Raw genomic sequence first — 23,296 nt, 5'->3', positions numbered from 1 at the left:
TTTTTTTTTTTCTAATCTCACTCTTATTTTCTAATTCTTGCAAACAATTATTGCTTACCATAAAAAATAAACAAAGAATTTCTTTACAAGAAATTAAGAAAGTAAAAAAAAAAAGTACCTCCGGGAAATCTACAAAATACATTTTCTTTTCTTCAGATTTCATTAATTGTTGGAATTTAAGCCCACGAGTTCTTAAATGTCACGTCAATTGGATGAATTAATTTATATAACTTGACTTCTTGCCACGATATGAAAGCTTTTCAAAAATATTGTTATGCTTGCGACGCCATTAAATACTTCGCTAGCTTATATTCGTCTTACACATGAAACATATATTCTATGTTTAATACGTAGTGTCGGATTGTCCCCTTTACAATTGGCCGGGATAGCTGTCGAGCAAACATCTATGCAAAATAATCTTTTTCTCTCTTTCAGTGCAAATACTGTTCAGTGTTCTACATAATACAATTTGCAATTTCAATCGATTTAAGTTTTTTATTTATTTATTTTTTTCCTGTTCGATATTTTCTTTATTGTTAGTCAAATTTATGCTAACAACTGAATCACCGTGGAAAAAATTTTTATTACACTTTTTCTCTCATTCACCGACCGATTAACTCGTTTTTTTCTGATGCAATAACGAAAAAATGATCGAATAAAAAAAATTCCTATGGATTCCGAAATCGCTAGGCCTATTTAAAAAAAAAAAAAAATCACACAATTGTACTTAATGTGTCTAAAAGTGATAAGTTTTGTATTAGATCGCTTCTGATAAGTATCGCTAATTAAAAAAATGATTAAATAAAAAATAGTCCAATTGTTACTGAAGTTAACACCCTTATACAGCCTAACATCATAAGTGCATTTTAGAAGTTTTTTCACCGCACAAGCAGAAGGATCCGGCATATTAAATCAGCAGTAGATTCTTTGATAAGACAGGGCCACGTTCGAAATGAACGTTTCTGTTTAGAGCAAAATTAAACCATGACACTTGACTTTTGTATTTTAAATTTTAATTCAAGTCATTATATAAAATAATTTTATAAGATCAACAGAGGATTCTCTACAGTGCAATGTAGACAACAATGTACAGTGAACTATGTCATTGCAAGAAGGCATGTGAAACTTCTTTCCTGTGCACTATGGTGGGTCCATAACTAGAGCATCAATCGATTTGATTGAAAATGGGAGATTTCACCGATTTTGATGACAATAAAAGTATGGAACATTTGTTGATTCTCATTAAATTCCGAGCAATGCCGAGTCTCCTTGCTAGTATATTATAGTTATAAAAGTTAGCCTTATTCCACACTGGTTTTATTCGTTTATTTTCATAATTTACGTTGAATGATAATGTTGCAGTATATTTAATAATATATGAAGGTATGTTTGTATTATTTTGGTGAATCGGTAATTATTCTCATCTTGGGTTTTATTAGGACAACGTTTCGGTCGCTGTACCCTGCGGCCTTCTTAGGGTGTTGAATACATGTTTCTTTTTCTCTACTAAGGAAAAGAGGGTTGGCTCTGCATTGCAAGAATTCGAAACCGTGGGTTTGAGGATGGATCCGATTTTCAGTTAAATATTGCTTAGCTAAATAATACGGATATGTCTGCTATTTATTTAATTAAAATTATTGCACTTCATATCTTTTAAAACACTAGATATTCTCTTCTTACTGTAAAAAATATTCGTCAAACAATTCCTTTCTTTTCAGTTAAGCTTAAAACCTTTTGTTTATTTATTGTTGCAATTTAGCCTTCTCTGCGTAATGTAATTGCTACCTAAATATTCCTTAAATGAACACAGACATTTTTTAATAGACAGTATTTTGCTAGTAAAATCATATTTATAGCATTTTCATTGGCTAATTTCCATTTTATATTTATCTATCTATCTATCTATCTATCTATCTATCTATCTATATATATATATATATATATATATATATATATATATATATACATATATATATGTGTGTGTGTTTGTGTGTCTGTGTACGTTTTCCTTCGCAATAACTCTGTCAATTTTCAGTCTACAGACTGAAAATTTGATATACAGGGTACTGAAATTTGGGAAAATCTATGTGATCCGTCATAATAGGGGTCAAAATTTTACAAATTTACTTATTTTTTTTCCTCAGCATACACCTCCAAACACCCGGGAAGCGCCCAGCACCCATGCTAGTATATCTATAAAAGTGAACGTGTTTGTGGTGTGTGTCTGTCTACATTTCCCTACGCAATAACTCTGTCAATTTTAAGTCTACAGACTCGGAATTTGATATTCAGGATACTGAGATTTGGGAAAATCTTTGTAATCCATTTTCGGCCAGAAATTTGGTTGTTAAGGGGGTCAAAGTTCAACGATTTTACCCTTGAAGACTCTACCAAACTCCTCCGACAATTTTGTGTCTAAACACTTTAAATTTTAGATCCATCTCCAAGGAACCTATATCTAACTTAATAACTTGATTTGAGCCCAAAACCATGAATAATAGAGGTAAAATTTTAAAAAATTGAACGCTTTTTCTTTTTTTTTTTTTAATCTAAACATACACCTCCAAACATCCGGGCAACGCCAGGCCGAAATGCTAGTTATCAAATAATTTTCCTCCTTCGCGGTACGGGTTCGAGCCTGCCTTCCTACTACCACTTTTCTCTTTTTTGCTCAACACACACCTCCAAACACCCGGGCAACGCCAGGCACCCATGCTAGTATATGTATATATTTCAAGTAAACTTAAGACATGTATGATACATTTTTCTGAAATTTTGGAAATAGATTATATAGATAACAGTCGGTAATATACGTTTATGGCTAAAACATATCCACAAAAAAGTTAAGCAATGTTGGAATTGGTGAGTACTTAGATGGGTGGCCATTTTTTGAATACCCAGTGCCGGCAAACACTACATCCAGATGTGCAAATGGGTAACCACCTTGCTTGGAAGTATATCTGATGACAGACTTGTGTCTTGTCGGAAAAATGGTTAAAGCCATCTGTTCTCCTTTATACTATATGTTATTTCCAGAATGTTTCGAATAATGACTAATTTTTTACGACTTAGTATATAAATGCATTGAAAACTGCAAGAAAAATGTTGCTCTTTCTAATAAAATCAAGCCTAATTGACCTTCATAGAACAATTTTTTTTTTTGATTTTAGATATATTAGATATTGTAGATCCAGGGAACATTGACCAAGGAAATACAAAGTTTATAGCGCTTTGTTTAGTAGTTTTGGACTTTTAGCTGAACATACAACAAACATACAAACATACGAACCCACTGATAACTGCTCTTAACTTGGAGGTGTGTGTTGAGCAAAAAAAGAAAAAAAGTGGTAGTAGGCAGGCAGGCTCGAACCCATACCGCGAAGGAGGAAAAGAATGTGAAAAAACAACGTGACGTCTTTGCTGTTGCGTCCATCGCCAAACTGGAAGTGGTGAAGGTTTAAATGAAGGCTAGTCAATCTAAAAAAGGATGACTTTCGAAAATATCAGCAAAAAAGGGACCCCTCCTTGTAGAAAAGTGCCTGGTTGAGTGTGAAGGAATTAATGTTTTTGACCAATTTGTCAATATTTGTCGTCTGAAGGGGCGAGCTTGAAAACGATACTGATCTCGTAAAAATCCGTCGCCTCTGTCAAAAGTTACAAACATTCATTCATACATACATACATACATACATACATACATTTAAACAGACAAGTGACATTATAGAATTGGGATAAGCACTTCAGTTCTATAAATAACTATATCGAATCTAGTTGCTTTCTGAATATGCTGATGAGAATCTTACTAACTCTACTTCATTTTGTAGATTCAAGTCGATCTGTTTGTCTACGGCCTTTTAGTGACTGAATATATTTCTAAATTTGTCTGTGTTGCACACTCATGCAGATTTGCGTGTACATGTTTATCAAAGTGATTATATTATTGTGATCCTGTCAACTCTATCATTGCCCTGTAGTTGATGCAAATTTGATTAGGACCTCTGATGTGGAAGAATAAACTCAATTTCTCATATATACCAGTTTTGTACACACGCGCGCACACACACACACACACACACACACACACACACACACACACACATATATATATATACATATATATATATATATATATATACATATATATATATATATATATACTTCAGAATAATTTTTATTTAACAATCAGTTGTTATGGAAACGTGAGATTGTAGGTTTACAAAATATTACTGGCAGTAATATTCTAAAAGTTATCCCATCTAAACAAGAATTGCTCGATATGCAAGATAGAGCAAATAAATTAAATTGTAATTCAATGAATTTAAAAAAAAATACTCTCATTGAAATGAAATGAAGTGGTTGAGTTTCATATCAAAGAATTTTTATTATTCTAAGCAAGACAAAGAATGTTTTAGAAAATTAATCTCCTTAACCTATAGGGTTTCGATGTCTACCATCTCATCCGAGGAGAGAAAACATTATTACCAAACTGATGTAGAAAACGTATAACATGGATTTTACCAAGCAAGCTGGATCTAAAAAAAACATTCATATCCTTTTTCTACAAATCCTCCTGATACAGGACTTCTGATAAATGCATTATTTTCACTTTGACTTTCCATGTCTCACTGACTTTAGCAAATAGGGCGCATACCTTCATAACTATTTGCTAATATTTTCTCTCCTCTGATGAGATGGTAGACATCAAAGCCCTATAGGTTAAGGAGATTAATTTTCTCAAACATTCTTTGTCTTGATTAGAATAATAAAAATTCTTTGATATGAAACTCAACCACTTCATTTCATTTCAATGAGAATTTTTTTAAAATTCATTGAATTACAATTTAATATATATATATATATATATATATATATATATATATATATATATATATGAAGGTGGCCGTGTGAATTTGGTCCTTGCTAATAGAGTCAGAGATGGCTTCGTTGCTGGATTCAAATCTCCCGACCACTGTTAATCCTGACATCCTGCATGATTCCCGAAAGGATGAAACACTAGTAAATAATTCTGTCATCCCCTTTAAGAAACTCGTTTCTTATCGTTAAGCATTTTACTGTTTAATTAAAGTCGGTCACTTTAGCTCATATTTGCAGATCATGATGTTATACAGACATATATACACGCATATATATGCATATAAACATACATGGAAAATAACAAATAGGAAAAAAAGGAAAAATTAAAACAAAAATAAATAATTTATAAATATAAAAGCGAAAATGTATGTATGTTTTTATGTGTGTTCGCTTTTTCTGTATGCCTACAAAAGGCTTTTTTCAGATCAGTGGTCGGTCGCTTCACAACTTTTTAAAACTTTTTATCACATATAAATCGTAATATCTCACAGTTAACAACGAAGCTCGCCTGTCTATTTAATTTGCTCGATTTCGGGAAGATAAATATTCAACATTTGTCGCTCGCCGCATGTGGGTTAGTCTTTTTCCTATAACATCTTGGGGGGGGGGAAGCGTTCCGCAGTAAATGAAATACTATCCCGCAGTCAATCTTGACCTCATTAAGTCATTAAAACGGGCACCTGCCAAATCCAAGTAATTAAATAGATTCAAACGTGTTTCCGTTAGCATCTCGCGGTGGGGCAATGGTTAACGTCACACATTTTTTTTCACACTTTAATTTACAACTTTGCCTCAAGGGTTCGGGTTCGATCCTCATACTTACTCCCCCACCCTACTCCCGGAGTTTCCACACACACATCCAAACACCTGGGAAACGCCGGGTACCCCTCGCTAGTTAATAAATAAAAAATAAAAATACGAAAGTACGGGTTGAAACGGAAGACTATCTTTACATAACACCAAACGATGGAGGAAGTGAGGAAGCATGGCTTTGGAAATCCTTTTACCGAATACGATGTCCAGCATGTTAAAAATATACCTTTTGTTGTAAAAATCTAATGGATAATCATCTGAAGAAGTTGATGGGTACAGGATATTTTTATGGAAACATAAATTGTAAAATTGCCAACTCGTCAATGAAATAGCTGTAATGGAAAAAATCCTGGAAATAAACGAAGGTTATATAAAAGAAAACGTATAAGTCTTTGAATTTTCAACAAAATTTTGCACTATATATATATATATATATATATATATATATATATATATATATATATATTATAATGATGTTATAATCGTTGGATCACTCTGACAGACATTAAGACATTTAAAAATAAATGTTTAAATTTCAATAATATTACTCTAGTTGACGAGGGCAGTGTGGATTTGGTCTTTGCTAATGGAGTCAGATATAGCTTTGTTGCTGGGTTCGAATCTCCCAACCGCCGGTAATCGTGTCACCTGGCGCTGATGATTCCTGAAAAGATGAAACACTACTGTGTGTAGGTATTTAATAATTATTTTAGTAAATAATTATATAAATCTATTAACCAGTGCAATGTTGTGTATATCAATAAGAATTAAGCTAGGTAAATTGACTCTAATATTGAGCAACAGTCAAGATAATTCAAGTTTAACAATTTTCACCCTAATTTAAAACAGAAATACGAAAATAAGAGCCCCAAAATTTTCATAAACACCGGGAGCAGATTCATCAAGACACGATGAGACGGAGCACACTGCTTGATATCGTTAATAACAGGTGGAAAACATGTTCAGATACATATTAACCTTGTATTTTTTTCAATAAGTCTGATGAGATGCCAACCTCGAATATTTTTTGAACAATATAAAATTTTAAATTGTATAATTGATGTTGAAACAATTATAACATTAGAAAAAATACAAATGTGAAGTAATCTTTTTCCTTGTTGTTTTGGTTTTTGCAAGTCTCTCTCTCTCTCTGTCGTTCTCTCTCTCTCTCTCTCTCTCTCTCTCTCTCTCTATATATATATATATATATATATATATATATATATATATATATATATATATATATGTGTGTGTGTGTGTGTGTAATTATAAAACTCAAATGGCATTGTAACGGGTGTTGTAACCACACATCCGGTTTACGACTCCCGGTTGCGCATGCGTACATAAACATAAACCTATAACAGCATAAACAAATAAACATTATTTTTCGTTTAAAATAAACAATTGTTAATAATTTCTGCTTTTTTTTACATCGTTCATTTCCGTATTACGTTTAAGTTATTTTAACGCAATTTTTTTACAAATAAATCTACTTTAATCCGTTGACAGCCATAAGAGCATTTTACTACGTATTGTTTTACTGTGTACGTTTTCATCGTCCTAATTGTTTTGTTTTATTCGTATTTAAATTAAAAGATCTATCAAAATTTGAATTTAACTTTAAGTATTATGTTATCTGTTCAGTTCACATTTACCTATAAGTATGGCAAACAAACCACTTATAGTTCAGTTGCTGTAATTTTTTTTTAATAAAAAATAAGCAATTATAAACAGAACGATTTTACAATGGCGATTTATTCACTTTTTGTTTTATTTACACTCCTAACATAAATAAATAAATCCGAAAACATTTTTTTAAAAGTTACATTTTATTTTCATTTTCTATTTAAAAAAACATTCTTAGCATGGAGAGTGTTTTTTTTTTTTTAAACTATTCTGTACTTTCAACTAACCATTTCATTGAAAAAAAAAATATATCAAAATTTGAATTTAACTTTATTATGGTATCTGTTCAGTGCACATTACCTATAAGTATGGCAACCCATTTATAATTCAATGGTTGTAAGTTTTTTTTTCTAAAAAATAAACAATTATAAATAGAACAACTCATAGAAACCTATCTATATTCTTTTTTCATTTTAATATACTTTCATAGAAAAGTTTCTGTTATGTCACAAAAAAAATGTTTTCTTTACGTCACAAGTGCAACGCTCATACATTAATTCCATAGCTAATGTAACATACTGACCCAACGGGGCACGAGTAGTCTAGTATATATATTAAACAAATTGAAACCCTTTTGCTATTTAATTTGCCTCATATTTTTACTCCTGCGAGAGCCTATCGTATTTAGTTAGGATTTTGGTAACAAAAATAAACTTCAGTTAATCCTAGTTGTATGAGTTTATGCTAATACATATATTGCGTAATCATGTTGGCATCCCGGTTCTTATTAGATCACTGGTCAGTGCCAGATGAGTGACCATTTAGTAAATATCAGGTACTGTATTCAAGACAACATTGACACCTCCCGGTAGGAACTGCAAAAACCTAACGTCATCATCTTCCTTGACAAGCGACTGACGATCATTTGTGAATTTCATATTTCCAGTAGAATATTTCCTTTGAAAGTAAATGGTGTCTTGGAAATGGTCTATTGTGTCTGGTTTATCAGCGTAGACGTGGGAGTTACACACAAAAAAGTAATAAAAAATACACAAAATAAATTAAAAATACACACAAAATAAATTAAAAATACACACAAAAAAATTAAAAAATACACACAAAAAAATAAAAAAAATACACGCAAAAAAAAATAAATAAAAAATACACACACAAAAAAAAAAATACACACACACAAAAAAAAATAAATGCATGAAATTCCATTCTTGCTGTTATCATGAAGAAAATGGATTTCCCTCGTTAGTTTCTGGTGAATGGAGGTTCGGATTTGAATGGCGCCATAGATATAAATATGAACAAAGATAATGGCGTCAATTGATCACGTAATTTGGATGAATGAAACTTATCAAATCACACATTTTTCGCTACTTGTGCAGAATTTGAACCAGACATAACTAATCGTCCACTTCAGCTTTGTTCGTAACATGACATCATGCGCTCAGGTTTTGACTGTAATCTGATGTAAGACGCCGATCAATGCGCGGCAAAGGATCAGACAATCTTGGGGGGGGGGGGTTCAACAGGACCAGACGGGAGTTTCTCAACAATTTTCTTCTTCGAGTTTATGTGGAGACAGAAATTTGGTAACGATCCTTTTGTCTCCATCTTAAATCATATATCGGAAAACTACCCGGTCGAATTGGCGAAGTTTCTTCCACATATGCTGTCTCTTCTCACACCAGTTTGACATCATCTGATGCGACCGTAGAAAAGTCTGCTTAATCCTAAGGGAATATTTCGGCTGTCTTAATTTTATTTAAAAAAATAATTTGTTGCCCAGCCTCATCTTACAGGAAAAAAAAAAAAATTCAGTAAAAGGAAAAAAAAAACAAATTCAGTAAAAGAAAAAAAAAAAAAATTCAGTAAAAAGAAAAAAAAAAATTCAGTAAAAGAAAAAAAAAAATTCAGTAAAAGGAAAAAAAAAAAAAATTCAGTAAAAGGAAAAAAAAAAATTCAGTAAAAGGAAAAAAAAAAAATTCAGTAAAAGGAAAAAAAAAAAATTCAGTAAAAGGAAGAAAAAAAAATTCAGTAAAAGGAAAAAAAAAAATTCAGTAAAAGGAAAAAAAAAAATTCAGTAAAAGGAAAAAAAAAACAACAAAAAAGTTTACTTTACATTAGTTACGAAAATAAAGAAAAAAAAATGCAAAATAAAAAAATAATAATACATGAAAAAAAAACACAAACAAAAAACACAAAACAGTAAAACATTTGTTTATTTTCGTAATATTGCGTTGTAATTTGGCTTTCAAGCGCACTTGATGCATATTTTATTTTATGCAAAAAAAGTTCTGTTTTTTAAACATTTGCTAAAAATATGAAAAACATAAAAAGTTCGGTTTTCTTATTAGTTTTGTTCAATTTTGTTTGACCAAATCAAATTCGTTGAAAAAAAATACTTGAAAAATTTATTATATGAATAAAATAGAAATTGTTGCACTAGGCCATTTCTTTTCTGTGATTTTATTATATTAAAATGTTTTCTGCAGTATTTTCCTTGAGTAGCATTGTTACGATTTGATAATCGACGAAAGTCGGTGATTATCGTCATATTCCGAACAAAGCCGAGTGGCCAGTTAGTTACATCTGTTTCAAATTCTACACAAGCACCCATTTTTCAACAGGATGAACATCTCCTCGTCCTAAAATGCCACCTATGAAATAAATTTCACCAAGTTTTTTTACAATCCAATCATATTTGATACAAATAAAGTTAACTCTATCTCTGACCTTATCCACCAAGTTTGATTCGTGAACGCCCAACAGTCTTTGTTTGCCATTTAATGATAAGCATACCTAAATGATGAGCAAAATTCTAAAGATGCACGTTGCAATATTTTTAATAGAAGGAAAGTTTGATCACTAACAATTGACAGGTTCTACTGATAGACACTGGCGATAGGAACTGACGAATCAAATTGAACCACGTTTTTCTATCAACCAATCAGAAACCAGAATTGCTCCATAAAAATATTGAATCTTTTAGCATTCCAGCACATATTTTTTTCATGTCAACACGAGAAGTATATTTTGCTCTTTGCCTGAAAAATTATAAAATCCAGGACCTGTACAGAACAGCTAGCCACTGAAAATTCGTCATCTCCAGGACTTGTATAGAATAGCTAACCATCGGAAACTCTTCTGAAACTAAACATGGCTTCCAATTCTAGAATGCATTTATAAGGAACAATTAATTTCAATTGCTCCTTTTTTAAAATTTTTTTTTCAATTTCAAGAAGCTGTCAATATACGAAAGACATTCAATATATAAGGGCAATTTTTTGATAAAAGGATTTCTAATACATATATAAACTTCCAATTTTTATTTCAACATAGTCTCCCAGCAATGTCACATGCTTTCCCTATCTGTGTACAAGCTTCCGTATCCTGTCAGCATAAAAGTCTTTTGACTGATGTCTTAACCAGTCACTCACAATACTTTTGATTTGATCGTCACTTTCAAATTTTGTGCCTCTCCTGAACGCTTTTAAAGGACCAAACATGTGAAAGTCTGAAGCGGTAAGGTTTGGGCTGTGAGGAAGATGCGGAAGCACTTCCCAGCTCAGCTCGTTGATGGTCTGCATAGTTTGGGCTACTGTGTGAGACATTGCCTTGTCATGATACAAGATGACTCCTCCTGAATGATGACCGCTGTGTTTGTTCTCTGTCTTTCTTGACTTCTCTCAACAATTCATCTTGTTTGGTACTGTTCACAGTCCTTCCTTTCTCAAGGAATGAAATGGTGTTTGGATCTCGCATGTCCCCAAAATCCGTGAGTATCACCTTCATGGACCACTGGTATTTGAACTTCTTCACTGAAGAGCCTACATGCTTCGTCTCGATGGGCTGATGTCTGAACTCAGGCTCGTAGTGCCAACCCGATGTATCGTCACATGTTACCACCTTCAAAAACTCATCTTTCTAACAGCGGGAGAGACAATGCTGGGACAACTCAACCCCTCCTTCGTTTGTGTTCTTCAATAAGCATCTTTGGCACCCACTTGCAGCTGACCTCGTTGTTAAAAAAAAAAAAAAAAAAAAAAAAAATTAAGCAAGGTTTTTTTTTTTTACTCAGGTGATCGTGGATAATTTCCTGTGCTGTCCCAACAGATAACCTCAATATCCTTGCAATGTCATCCACCGTTCTTCCTCTGGCAGACTAAATAAGAACACCTACGTAGACCTCACTTCGCTAGACGTTGATTTTAAGGTTTTGCTTCTTCTTCTTTTTTTTTTTTTTTTTTTTTTTTTTTTTGGGATGCTGTCAATATATAAGGAACAATTAATTTAAAAAAGTTTTTTTTTGTTTTTTTCGTTTTCAGGAAGTTATTCTTCACAGAAATTCCAATGAAAAATTGGGTCTCACTCTTTGCTATGGATCTTTGGATGATGACATGACTGATATATTTATTGGAGAGGTAAGTCGTACTTGCTTTTTATTATTTTCGGTCATGAGCAAAGCTTTAGTAATTTATCAACCAAATTATGATGTAGTTGTGGGGTATATGGTTAGAAAAGAAAAACAAAAAAAAACCGTACCGGGCGTATCTGCATCGCTTTTTGAGAAAGAAAAGAGTTGTGAATATCTTCTCTTGAAAAGAATTTCGTATTGCTGACGTTCAGATTGTGCGGTGTGACATTAGTGGCGAAAGGCCAGGTGTGGTCGATTGGAAAAGAAGAGGGCAGAAACGTGCTGTTGTCGAGAGAGTGACTCACTCCTTCCCGAATCCCAGAACCGAATCCTGATTGTAACCCTAGAGTAGTTGGCTTTCTTTTTTTTTTTTAAATGCATCCAGAAATCATTAAATTTCTTTAGCAAAAAATAAAAGATACGTCATTTGTTATCCAGATTCAAAAATTTATTTTTTTTATGGAAATCGTTTCAGACAAGGTATAAAGCCAATTAGTGTAAGGAACTAAAAAAAAAATCAGCCAATGATAAATATTAATGAGATAAATTTTTTATTTTTTGGTCATCTAATAACACGAGCAAGAAATTTTTAATCATGCAAATTGTGATGGTGTTGGCATTTTTTTTAATATATGAAAAAGTGTGTGGATGATTAATCAGAAAAATGGAATTGGAAAAAATATTTTCCAATGCTACAATTTTAATTGTTCATTTTTTTTTGGTTTTTGTTCAAAACTTAATTTACCATTGCTGGTACTCATGATAAAATTTTAAATATTTAATGATTTTTAAACTGCCAGAAAAAGTAAAATATATAATGAATCAGCCTCAAACAGGATTATTTTTATGTTTGCAAAAATATATGCACATATTGCATGTGTTTTTATGGTAATCTGAGAAGCGAAATATTTAGACATTTTTAAAGAATCAGAATTGGTAATTGTATTGGAATCAGAAATTTAGAACAGAATCCATCATTGTATTTGAATTGGGAATTTAGAAAAGAATCGGTAATTGTATCCGAATCAGGAATTGAAAACAAAATCGGTAATTGTATTTGGAATCTGGAATTTAAAACAAAATCGGTAATTGTATTGGAATCTGGAATTTAAAACAAAATCGGTAATTGTATTTGGAATCTGGAATTTAAAACAAAATCGGTAATTGTATTGGAATTGGGAATTGAAAACAAAATCGGTAATTGTATTAGAATCGAGTATTTAAAATAAAATCGGTAATTGTGTTGAAATCAAATTAAAATCAAAATCAATAATTGTATCAGAATCGTGAAAACTATTGCAATCGTCCCATCACTAGTATGGAGAAATCACTAGATTTCTTTAACCAAAAAAAAAAAAAAAAAAAAAAACCTGAGTCATTTTTTTTTTTTTTTTACCAGGCTCCAGATTGAAATATTTAAATATTTTTATGGAAATTGCTTCAGAAAAGACATAAAGCCACTTGATGTAAGGAGCTAAAAATTTTCCGGATAAAAAAAAAGAAAACAACAATAAGTTTTAGATTGATAAATTCCAACCCAGAAAACAGTAATTCTTCCATTTTTATCAGAAACATTGCTTATGAAATGAAACAAGAGTTACGAGATTGCCACAAATAAACCAAATGTCCATTTTTTACTCTTTTATGGTTATAGCCAAGATTGTCTGCTCTTTCTGACTTCCGGTTTCTGCTGCCAATTTGATTGGATAATTTGACATGGTCAAGCAGATCAGAAAGTCATTCTTAACATGGGGAAAGGAGGTTGGACATTCATATTATCTGAGAGGAGTAGGATCATTAATCAAAAGAGATCATATATTCTTTCTTATCAACGTCCTGTCTGCAGAACAGAAACCACAATTAAAAAACAAAAATAAATAAATAAATAAATAAAAATAAAACAGGTGATCTTGACTATAACCTAATTTATTTTTAGATTAACCATAAAAAAATTTGCATTAACAATATGAAGAGAAATTAATAAGAAAATATACTAAAAAGAAACATCTATAGGAATGGCATTTCAAAGCTAAATGCTTCTCACCGGAAGAGGAGAAGGGCCAGAATTAAACAAAATGCAAATATAGATAATAGTGATGCGACAATTCCAATATTTTTCCCGATTCCGATACAATTACTGATTCCGATTCTGATTGTTTATAAATGTCTAATTATTTAACAGTAAAATTGTTATTTTCTCAAATTTTCGTAAAAACGCATGCAGATATTTCCCTAAACGTCCAAATTACATTGGTGGATGATGATCTATCGATTTTAGCTTCATTGGTATTTTAAAATCAAGAATATTTACTAATTCATCAATATTACCAGCAATGGAAGATTTTACTTTAAACAAAATGAAATAAAAAAAAGATAAAAGAATCGATTTGGCATCAGAAAATAGGCACCAATATTTCTGATTCTGATACCCCAAAATGTTCCGATTTTTACGATTCTCGATTCCGATTAATCGTCCCAACACTAATAGATAACATTATTGTGTTTGTAGTTGGATGGAAAATCTCGATTAACTCACTCATTTGAAAAGGCCCTTTTAAGTGGAAATTTATTTATAATTAGATTGGGTTGAATTTTTGGTCATTCTTGTTTTTTTAACCTATATATATATATATATATATATATATATATATATATATATATATATATATAATGTTAAAAGTCCACGTATGCTTCTAGGATAGTGATTTAAAGGTTATGAGGGTTTTTTGAAGCATGAAAAACGATGTTACGTTTTGTATTTTTGTAATAAAAATATTAAATACAAAAAGTAACATCGCTTTTCATGCTTCAAAAAACCCTCATAACCTTTAAATCACTATATATATATATATATACACACACACACACACACACACACACACACACACACACACACACACACACATTTCTATTTTTCTTATAGAATTATTTCTTTGAAAACCCCTGGTTTAAGTGACATTTTTCAAAAACTATTCTTTGTTGTAATATCTGCAGAGGTCTATGATAGATGTAATCTTTACAATATTGTTGGAATCTATTATTACCCTATGTAGACAACTACTTCGCCTAGTGCTAAATAGTACAAAGATAAATGACTAAGTAATCGATACAAAAGAATTCTAAGTTGCGGAAAGTGCCACAGTCCAGAAAACCCTTGGGGTTATCCTGTCTAACTCTGACTTCCTTAATTGGCATAAAAGTTTGAGGCTATGTAGGGCTAGGGTGGCGATTTGCAGATTGTGACATGACCCGTGGTAGGATACTTGAATTACCGAAACTCTCACAAGTACCAAATAGGAGCTAGTCTGGGAGTTTCTGGACTAGGGGTAGGTTGTAAGCTGCAGCTGGGGGAAATTATTCGAAGAGAAAGAGGTCAACGGTTGAATTTGGATAATTTTAAAGCTGATTTCATACATTCCGATGGGCAGGATCCTTTGCCGTGGCATGTCAACTATATTTCTTGGAGAAAAGAACTTAAATCTACTTAGAGACTATCCTTGAGTGTCTAACGTCTCTCTTTAGAAGATTTTGTCAGTATACTTCCTCCTACAAGTACACCTTGATTAAATATTTAAAATAGCATACAGAGTGGAACAATAAAAGTGTCGCCCTAGAAAAGATGACATGATTCCATTTCCGTTTGATGAAAACCGGTTTTATTTCTTTTGTTGTTGCAAACAATCTACTAGTTGGCCAAGTATGTACAAATCCGAAGAGCAATAAGAGCCTTCTATCATGCCTGAAAGTGACACAATGTTTAACGAACGAGATCGGAGATGCGCCACTGTACAACTCATGCTCTCTACCGATCCAAGTTATGACAATGGGACCATTGCCAGCACCCTCAAAATGCATCACTGGATTGCCACGTATAAGAGGGACATGCCCCAGGTGATAAAAGCACTTTCTGGCCATGGTTATTATTTTTGGTCTGGTTTCAAGTGAGGGCTTCGAAGTTGGCTTGAAAGTCAACACCAAAGTGTACCGGGATGTGTTGAAGAGTGTGATGATCCCCTGGTGCAAGTCGGTGGCCACTGAAAGACCCCGGGTGTTGCAACAGGACTCGGCACTGACCCACAAGTCCAAAGAGACTCAGGCTTGGCTTCAGAAGGATTGCTATTACTTTGTACCCTTCTCTCATTGACCCCCATCTTTCCCCGACCTGAACCTGCTGGACTACTTCACTTGGTCATACATCGAGAACATCACCAACATGACCTCCCACAATACCAAAAGCAGTCTTATCGCCGCTATCTGCTGAGTATTTGCTGAGCTCCTGCCAGCGCTTGTGGAAAAGGCATGCTCCCAGTTCTGGCCGTGTATCAAGATGGGGATTGAGGCTGAAGGCGGCTACATTGAATAGATGTCAGCTCTACTCCATAATCAACATAATCAAGTTACATGAATTGATTTTTTCAGTAAAAGTTTTAAAATAAAGTTGTAATGTTGTTTCCTATAGGGGGACAAGTTTATCGTTTCACACTGTATATATGTGTACACACCCAAAGACGAAGATTCTCTTAGTACGTCTTACACTGGCTTACACGAGAAATGGTTCACCTTCTCCAAATGACGCTACCTACGATAACAAAACTAAGCTAGAAATTTTACCAGATGAAATGAATTCTTGTCTTGATTATATAATATAAATTGAATTAAAAATAAAATTCTTAATGCTGCAATGTTTAAAGTTATAAATTTATTATATTTTCTATTAGAATATCGTTCTTTTCTTTTCCAGTTTTAACAACTATTTCTTTACTTTTCCATGTTTAAGCTTAACCATATTACTTTTCTTGCAATCCATGATTTTTTCAGACTTCCAATAAACTCACTAGTTCTTCGTTTAATTTCAGTCTTATTTTTTTGCCCAATAAACATAGCATACACAGAAGTAATAACAATGTACGGCACTCGTTTGCTTTCAATACCCCCCAATTATCTCCCTTTCATTTTTTTTAACTGGAAAAAGAATGGACAAGATATTCTAGTAAAAAATCTAATAAATTTATAACTTAAAATATTGTAGCATTACAAATTCTTTTTTAATTCAATTTATAACATTATATAATCAATTCTTGATGCTCTGATATTTTAAGTTATAAATATATTATATTTTTTACTAGGATATCTCGTCCTTTCTTTTCCAGTTTTAACAACTAGTCCTTTACTTTTCCATGTTTAAGCTTAACCATATTACTTCTCATGCTCGCATTTTTCAATTGTAATAGAGTTAATTCATCAATTAGGGAGAAGAAAATCAATGCTCTTTATTTGAGAATTATAATATAATATTCAAATATCTATGTGTCTCATACAGAAATAAAGCATTAGCTTCAAGAAGGGGCCCCTTGATTTCTGAGAACTTTGACTGAAGTAAATAAAACCGGAGATAAGCTTAAACAAATGTAAGGCATGCATGTACATCAAATCTGTTGCCAAAGTCGCTGGGAAAATGGTGGGATCCTTCTATCAATCCAGTAGATACCTCACTGCAGATGCAATTCTCTACTTATATAAGAGCCAGGTACGTCCCAGGATGGAGTACTATTGCCATATCTGGGCAGGAGCTGCTAGAAACATCTTATCCTGCCTTGACAGAGTTCAAAATATACTTCGTAGCCTAGTGGGGATGCGCTTTTCTCTTCCCTGCCACCTCTTTCTCACAGAAGAGACATTGCGAGCTTGTCTGTGCTTTATCGTTATTTTCATGGCAAGTGCTTGTCTGAGCTCCAATCTATGGTCCCCTTCGCCAAACTTTCATGAGAAACACTCGTCTAGCTTAAACCACTATCAATAATTTCCCCCACTTTTATCCATACCTAAATGTAGATTCCATGAACAAGGCTTCTTTCTTAGAACTGCACACCTGTGGAACTGTCTTCCATTTGCCTGCTTTCCGGCTGATTATAATATAGTCGTCTTCAAGTCCAACATAAACAAGTTCTTGATGAGCCGTTCCCCTTAAGTAATCCAATTTACCAAAGTTGCACTACTTACAATTGCTACGTCGCTGTCCTATTGACCACTGTTCACTTATTTACCCTTATCCTCGAGTGGCCTCTGGGCCTTGATAAGTGGTGACTCCTTTGTAAAAAAAAAACTTCACATGCAAAAATCTTTGGCTTTCTGTCTTGTAAGGATGTCTGTGCGGGGTGGTTATAATAAAGTAATAGTAGCAAAATAAAAATTGTCTCAATCATGAAGGATTTCTCCTCCACTGACCGAGGACAGAAAAGATGAAGTGTAGCATCAGAAAAGATACTACACTGTGATCTTGGCCTGAAGAAGGCCAATGTTGTTAAATAAATAAGTAATAATAAAAAATTATTGAAATCTTTAAATATTCTCATTAATTCTGTCTATCTTGTTGCATACCCAAGTCCTTTTCTACTAAACTGCATTGTCGTGACCTTTAAACTCCTTACACACTAAACACAATGCTTTAAGCAAACTACAACATCCTATTTTTATTTTGTTTATATATATATATATATATATATATATATATATATATACATATATATTATTTTTAAAATGTAATACAGCCACTCTGATGAATCGTAGACGACGGAACACGTGTCAGTGGATAATTACATTTTAAAAATAATATATATACCGCTCCCCATGTGGGTGTACCAAATTGGTTAAAAAGGAAAATTATTCCCAACTCGCATTTAGGTAAAAATGCACTTTTGTAAATAATTGAATTCATTCAAAACATATTGCTAAAACCAAAACAAAACAACAATATATATATATATATATATATTTCTATATATACACACACACACTCTCTTTGCAGTACTTCGCAAACAAAGATTCTATGAAGGGGGTCTTCCACATCGACTGCAGGCATGCTTGTGGCTGACGAGCCCGATGCGGGACAAGCAAGTTTGGTCACAGCGGCTGCAGTCAAAAGTCATGTCTGAGGCTTCTCGAATCTTTCTCCTGCAGCGCTTCTTCCGCAGATTCTTTGTGCGGGAGATCTCAAAGGAGGCGACAGCCTGGTGGACAGTACGTAGCCAGGTAACACGGTCAGCAGTGAGAGCAGACCTCTGGAGGTGGTCAATGTGGCAGTCACTGAGGGACGTCTTGAGAGAGTCTTTATATCTTTTCTTCGGTGCTCCTCTCTCATTCTCTCTCTCTCTCTCGCTCTCTCTCTCTCTCTCTCTCTCTCTCTCTCTATATATATATATATATATATATATATATATATATATATATATGTTTAAAGAAAAAATAGAAAAAACCGAATGAAATTATTAAAAAATCAACGTTTCGTCCTTGTCTAAGAGGACATCATCAGGATAATTGAAATAAAAATCTGATAAAAGAAAAAGTCATAGATCGTGCGAAAAAAGACAGTTTTTTAAAATCCAACCCATGTCGGGAAAGACGCACACATATTCGTCCTTTCCCGACATGGGTTGGATTTTAAAAAACTGTCTTTTTTCGCACGATCTATGACTTTTTCTTTTATCAGATTTTTATTTCAATTATCCTGATGATGTCCTCTTAGACAAGGACGAAACGTTGATTTTTTAATAATTTCATTCGGTTTTTTCTATTTTTTCTTTAAACATAACGTCAACCACCGCTGGTACATTTTTTGCATTCCTTATACATATATATATATATATATATATATATATATATATATATATACATTAGACAACAATATGATATGTTGGGTGTCCAATTGAGCTCTGGTTAGATATTTTGAATCAGAGAAAATATTAGTTTTTTTTTAAAATGGGAATCACACAATAAATGAAGGTTATAGTCAAAATAAGTTGCTTTGTATGACTTTCAGTTATTTCTTGGTAGCCGCCTTCTGATTAATGATTATCGTTTTCTCAGATAACATGACCCCCCCCCCACACACACACTTCTCCAATAGTTTTCTTGTTTACTTAACCATGTCTTATTATTCAACTAAATCAATAGCAGAAACCGGAAGTCAAATAGAGCAGAAAGTCTTGACTATAACCAACATTAATGTTTTTTATAAAAGGAATTAATCGAATCGATCATAAAAAAAGGGGAAAAAATCGAACGGCTTATTATGGAAATAGAGCGACGGATGTCTTTCTAAACTTAGCTAAAAGAGAATGAGTTGTTGGACTTGCTATTTGCTTTCTTCCTTGTTGTAAAGATTTGAAATAGCTCACTGAGAAAGTTTTTTTTTTTTTTTTTTTTTTTTTTTTTTTTTACTCATTGAATTTTTTGTAACTTGGCGGATATATATCTATTTATTTATTTTTTTTTTAATGGAAATCGCTCAAGACAAGGCGTGAAATCACTTGATGTAAATAGCTAACAAGAACGAACGCTGATTGTCACAAAGACAGAATATCTCTATGTACCTTAATCCTGAAAAGATCAGGGCTGGAGTTGAGAGGAAAACAATTAGTAGGATTTTTTTTTCGCGAGGGTGGGGGAGTATTAATTAAAATAAAATAAGAAATGTTAAAAAAAAGAAAAGAAAAAAAAGAATTGGAAATAAATAATAAAAAATAAATCCATGACCCAAACTAATTCAAATTTGATTGTTGGCAGTTGATTAATGGAATCAAGAATAAAAGAATAACAGAATGCAGTAAACCTTAACATTGAAATAACAAGAGAGGAGCGAACGACTCTAAAGAGATTTAATGTAAAGAATGGTATCCTCATCAGAGTTGACCAAGATCATCAGTCTCCTTGGCATCTGTCCCAGAAGGCCATTTCAAAAAAAAGAAAGAAAAGAAAAGAAATAGAGATCTTGAGATTTTAAGCAACTTATCAAAGTTTGAAGTTGGACCCTGACAGTCAATTTCTAATTAGATTTTAGACCCACTAGCGTTTGCCAACAAGCTGATTTCATTTTGTTTATATATGATTATACGGCAGGATTCAGCTTAAAATTTGGTCTCTCTAAGCAAACAGTTGGTTGATTTCAAAGGGATTTAGAAGTGATAACTCACACGTGTGAATTCATAAATATCAACGTGTGTGTGTGTGTGATATATATATATGTGTGTGTGTGTGATGTATATATGTGTGTGTGTGATGTGTGTGTGTGCCATCAAGACAGCTACTTTATCACACACACACACACACACACACACACACACACACACACACACACAAACACTATCCCCGAGTGTCTAAGGTCTCTCTGTACAGGGGTTCGTCAGAACAACCTGGTACGAGGATACTTTTTCCATAGAAGTAAACCCTAACCAAATATTCAAAATCACATAGTATTCGCTGCCCAAATAAGATCTCCTCACTATGGCTAACTAACATTAGCTTTTACGAGGAATGGTGTACCTTTTCCAAGTGTTAGCTCACGTAATAACACGAAGTTGGATACTCCACCAGACTAGATAAATTCTTGTCCTGGAATCTAGCAATACCAAGAGACCAAAACGAAAGATATGTTACAACGTATGAAAATGGTTAAGTGGAGAGAGGAAAAATATGTTCTCAATTTTTTTTTTTACTAACTCAGTGTTTTAGAGATAAAGAACTTTAATGGAATATTCGAATATCTATGTATCTCAAATAGAGTCCAAGTGTTAGCCTCAGGTTGTGGGCCTCTTGATTTCTGCGAACTTGGACTGAAGTAAAACAAAACAAAAAAAAGGAAAAAGATATATTAGAGGAACTTTGTGTGTGAGTTCGTTCCCTATAGATTCAAAAACGGCTGGGCAGATTTCTTTTTTAAATTTCATACGAAGGTATTTGATGTATCTGGGATGTTCTTACGTAAGTTTTGTATTGAAATGCGTCTGATAAGTATTGAAAATCGATAATCGAAAAAAACCGTTAATATTTTTAAGCGATCTAACATCACAAGTGCATTCGCCAAGTTTTATCACCGCACAAGCAGAAAGGCCAAATTAACCAAATCAAGGCAAAATCAACTGTATATTCCTTTATGAGATATTATTTACAGATAATTTTATAAAATCAACAGTAGATTCTCTACAGTGCAATGTAGACTACAATGTAATGTGGACTAAGTCACTGAGAGGAGGCATATGAAACTTCCTTCCGGTACGCTGTGGGGATGGGGGTTGGTGTTCTAACTAGAGCAGGCAATCAATCGATTTGATAAAAACATGGGTGCTTTCATCGATTTTGGTGACAATAAAAGTATGGAAGGATAGAAGATTTGTTGAATCGCATTCAATCCCGGATAATGTCGGGTCTCCCTGAAAGTAATATATATATATATATATATATATATATATATATATATATATATATATATATATATATATATATATATATATATATGGCTTAACAAAAACCAAGACTTCAAAGAATGGGTTGATAGCAACAAATAGTGTATTTTATCATTAGTTACAATTGTTTCAAGACTATTCGGACAAATTCAAACCTTATGTCGTTTGAAAATTTTCACAAGAACAGCCTTTCTTCAGACTTATTGAATAAAAAAAACACTTTAACAATAAAACATTATGGAAACTATTTCCTTTATAAGGAAAAAAACACAAGCGAAAATATTTGACCTATATCGCATCCTTGCAAAATATTTTTTCTTTTGTTTAAATCTAATGTTTGAATTTGTCCGAAAAATCTTGAAACAATTGTAACTAACGATGAAATACACTATTTGTTGCTATCAACCCATTCTTTGAAGTCTTAGTTTTTGTTAAAACAATATATGAAATATAATTTTGCAGCTTACAGTTTAAAGTCATCTCTTTTTGGCTTAAATTTTATTGGTATATGAACGATTACTGAATTATATAAACCCAGTAAAATTCGAAATACTACAAATAAGACTCTCTCTCTCTCTATCTATCTATCATATATATATATATATATATATATATATATATATATATATATATATATATATATGAGAGCATACAGTTAATAAAACATGTTAAAAAACACTTTAAAATGAGTTAAAAATATATTTAATCTGAAAAGGAAACACTAGATAAGTGGAGTTTCGAAGAAATACTTTCCTTCTCATCAGAGGGTAGGAATTAGAAAAATGCGGGATCGGATTTTGCATGCAAAAGTATTTGATGGAACAACGAGTAAGTCAAAGATCTTAGTTGATAACAAGAAAAATGAAGCAGAGGGAATATGGTGAAAAATATATTTTATATATATATATGAAAAACATTCAGAATAATTACTTTTGGCCTGAGAAGGTTCATCCATATATTATCTCAATTCAAAATAGCTTGTCAAACTACATTTATAAATTTGAAAGTGTTGTTTTGTTTTATCTAATATTTTTATGTGTCTGTTTTTTATTGTTTTTTTTTGTTTGTTTGTTTTTGGCTGTTTCTCTACGGAACTGCTGGACCAACCGCCCTGTCCCCTCCCCTCACAGCCCCATCCACTTTTTCGATTATTGCCGTTATTTCTATAGGCTCTCTATAGAATTCTCTCTCCCTCACCCCATCACACGCCCTTTCTTATTTGTTCAATCAACGCTCTCTCTCTCTCTCTCTCTCTCTCTCTCTCTCTCTCTCTCTCTCTCTCTCTCTCTCTCTCTCTCTCTCTCTCTCTCTCTCATTC

General features: G+C 32.7%; 1 protein-coding gene across 7 annotated transcripts in view; it reads left to right on the top strand.

The window, feature by feature from the left end:
* LOC145252782 (E3 ubiquitin-protein ligase PDZRN3-like) overlaps positions 1 to 23,296 on the top strand; it is a 596,515-nt gene that overhangs the window by 482,723 nt on the left and 90,496 nt on the right. For all 7 annotated transcript variants that reach the window (XM_080112716.1, XM_080112718.1, XM_080112721.1 and 4 more), the window contains exon 4: positions 11,652 to 11,747. In XM_080112716.1, the coding sequence (XP_079968842.1) occupies positions 11,652 to 11,747 (96 nt within the window). The remainder of the gene's footprint in view (positions 1 to 11,651; positions 11,748 to 23,296) is intronic.

This window comes from Euprymna scolopes, chromosome 29, assembly GCF_053919585.1.
Source record: "Euprymna scolopes isolate OS-2025 chromosome 29, ASM5391958v1, whole genome shotgun sequence".
Taxonomy (NCBI): Eukaryota; Metazoa; Mollusca; class Cephalopoda; order Sepiida; family Sepiolidae; genus Euprymna; species Euprymna scolopes.
Note: the sequence above shows the minus strand (reverse complement) of the source record. Positions and strands in the feature narration are given on the sequence as shown.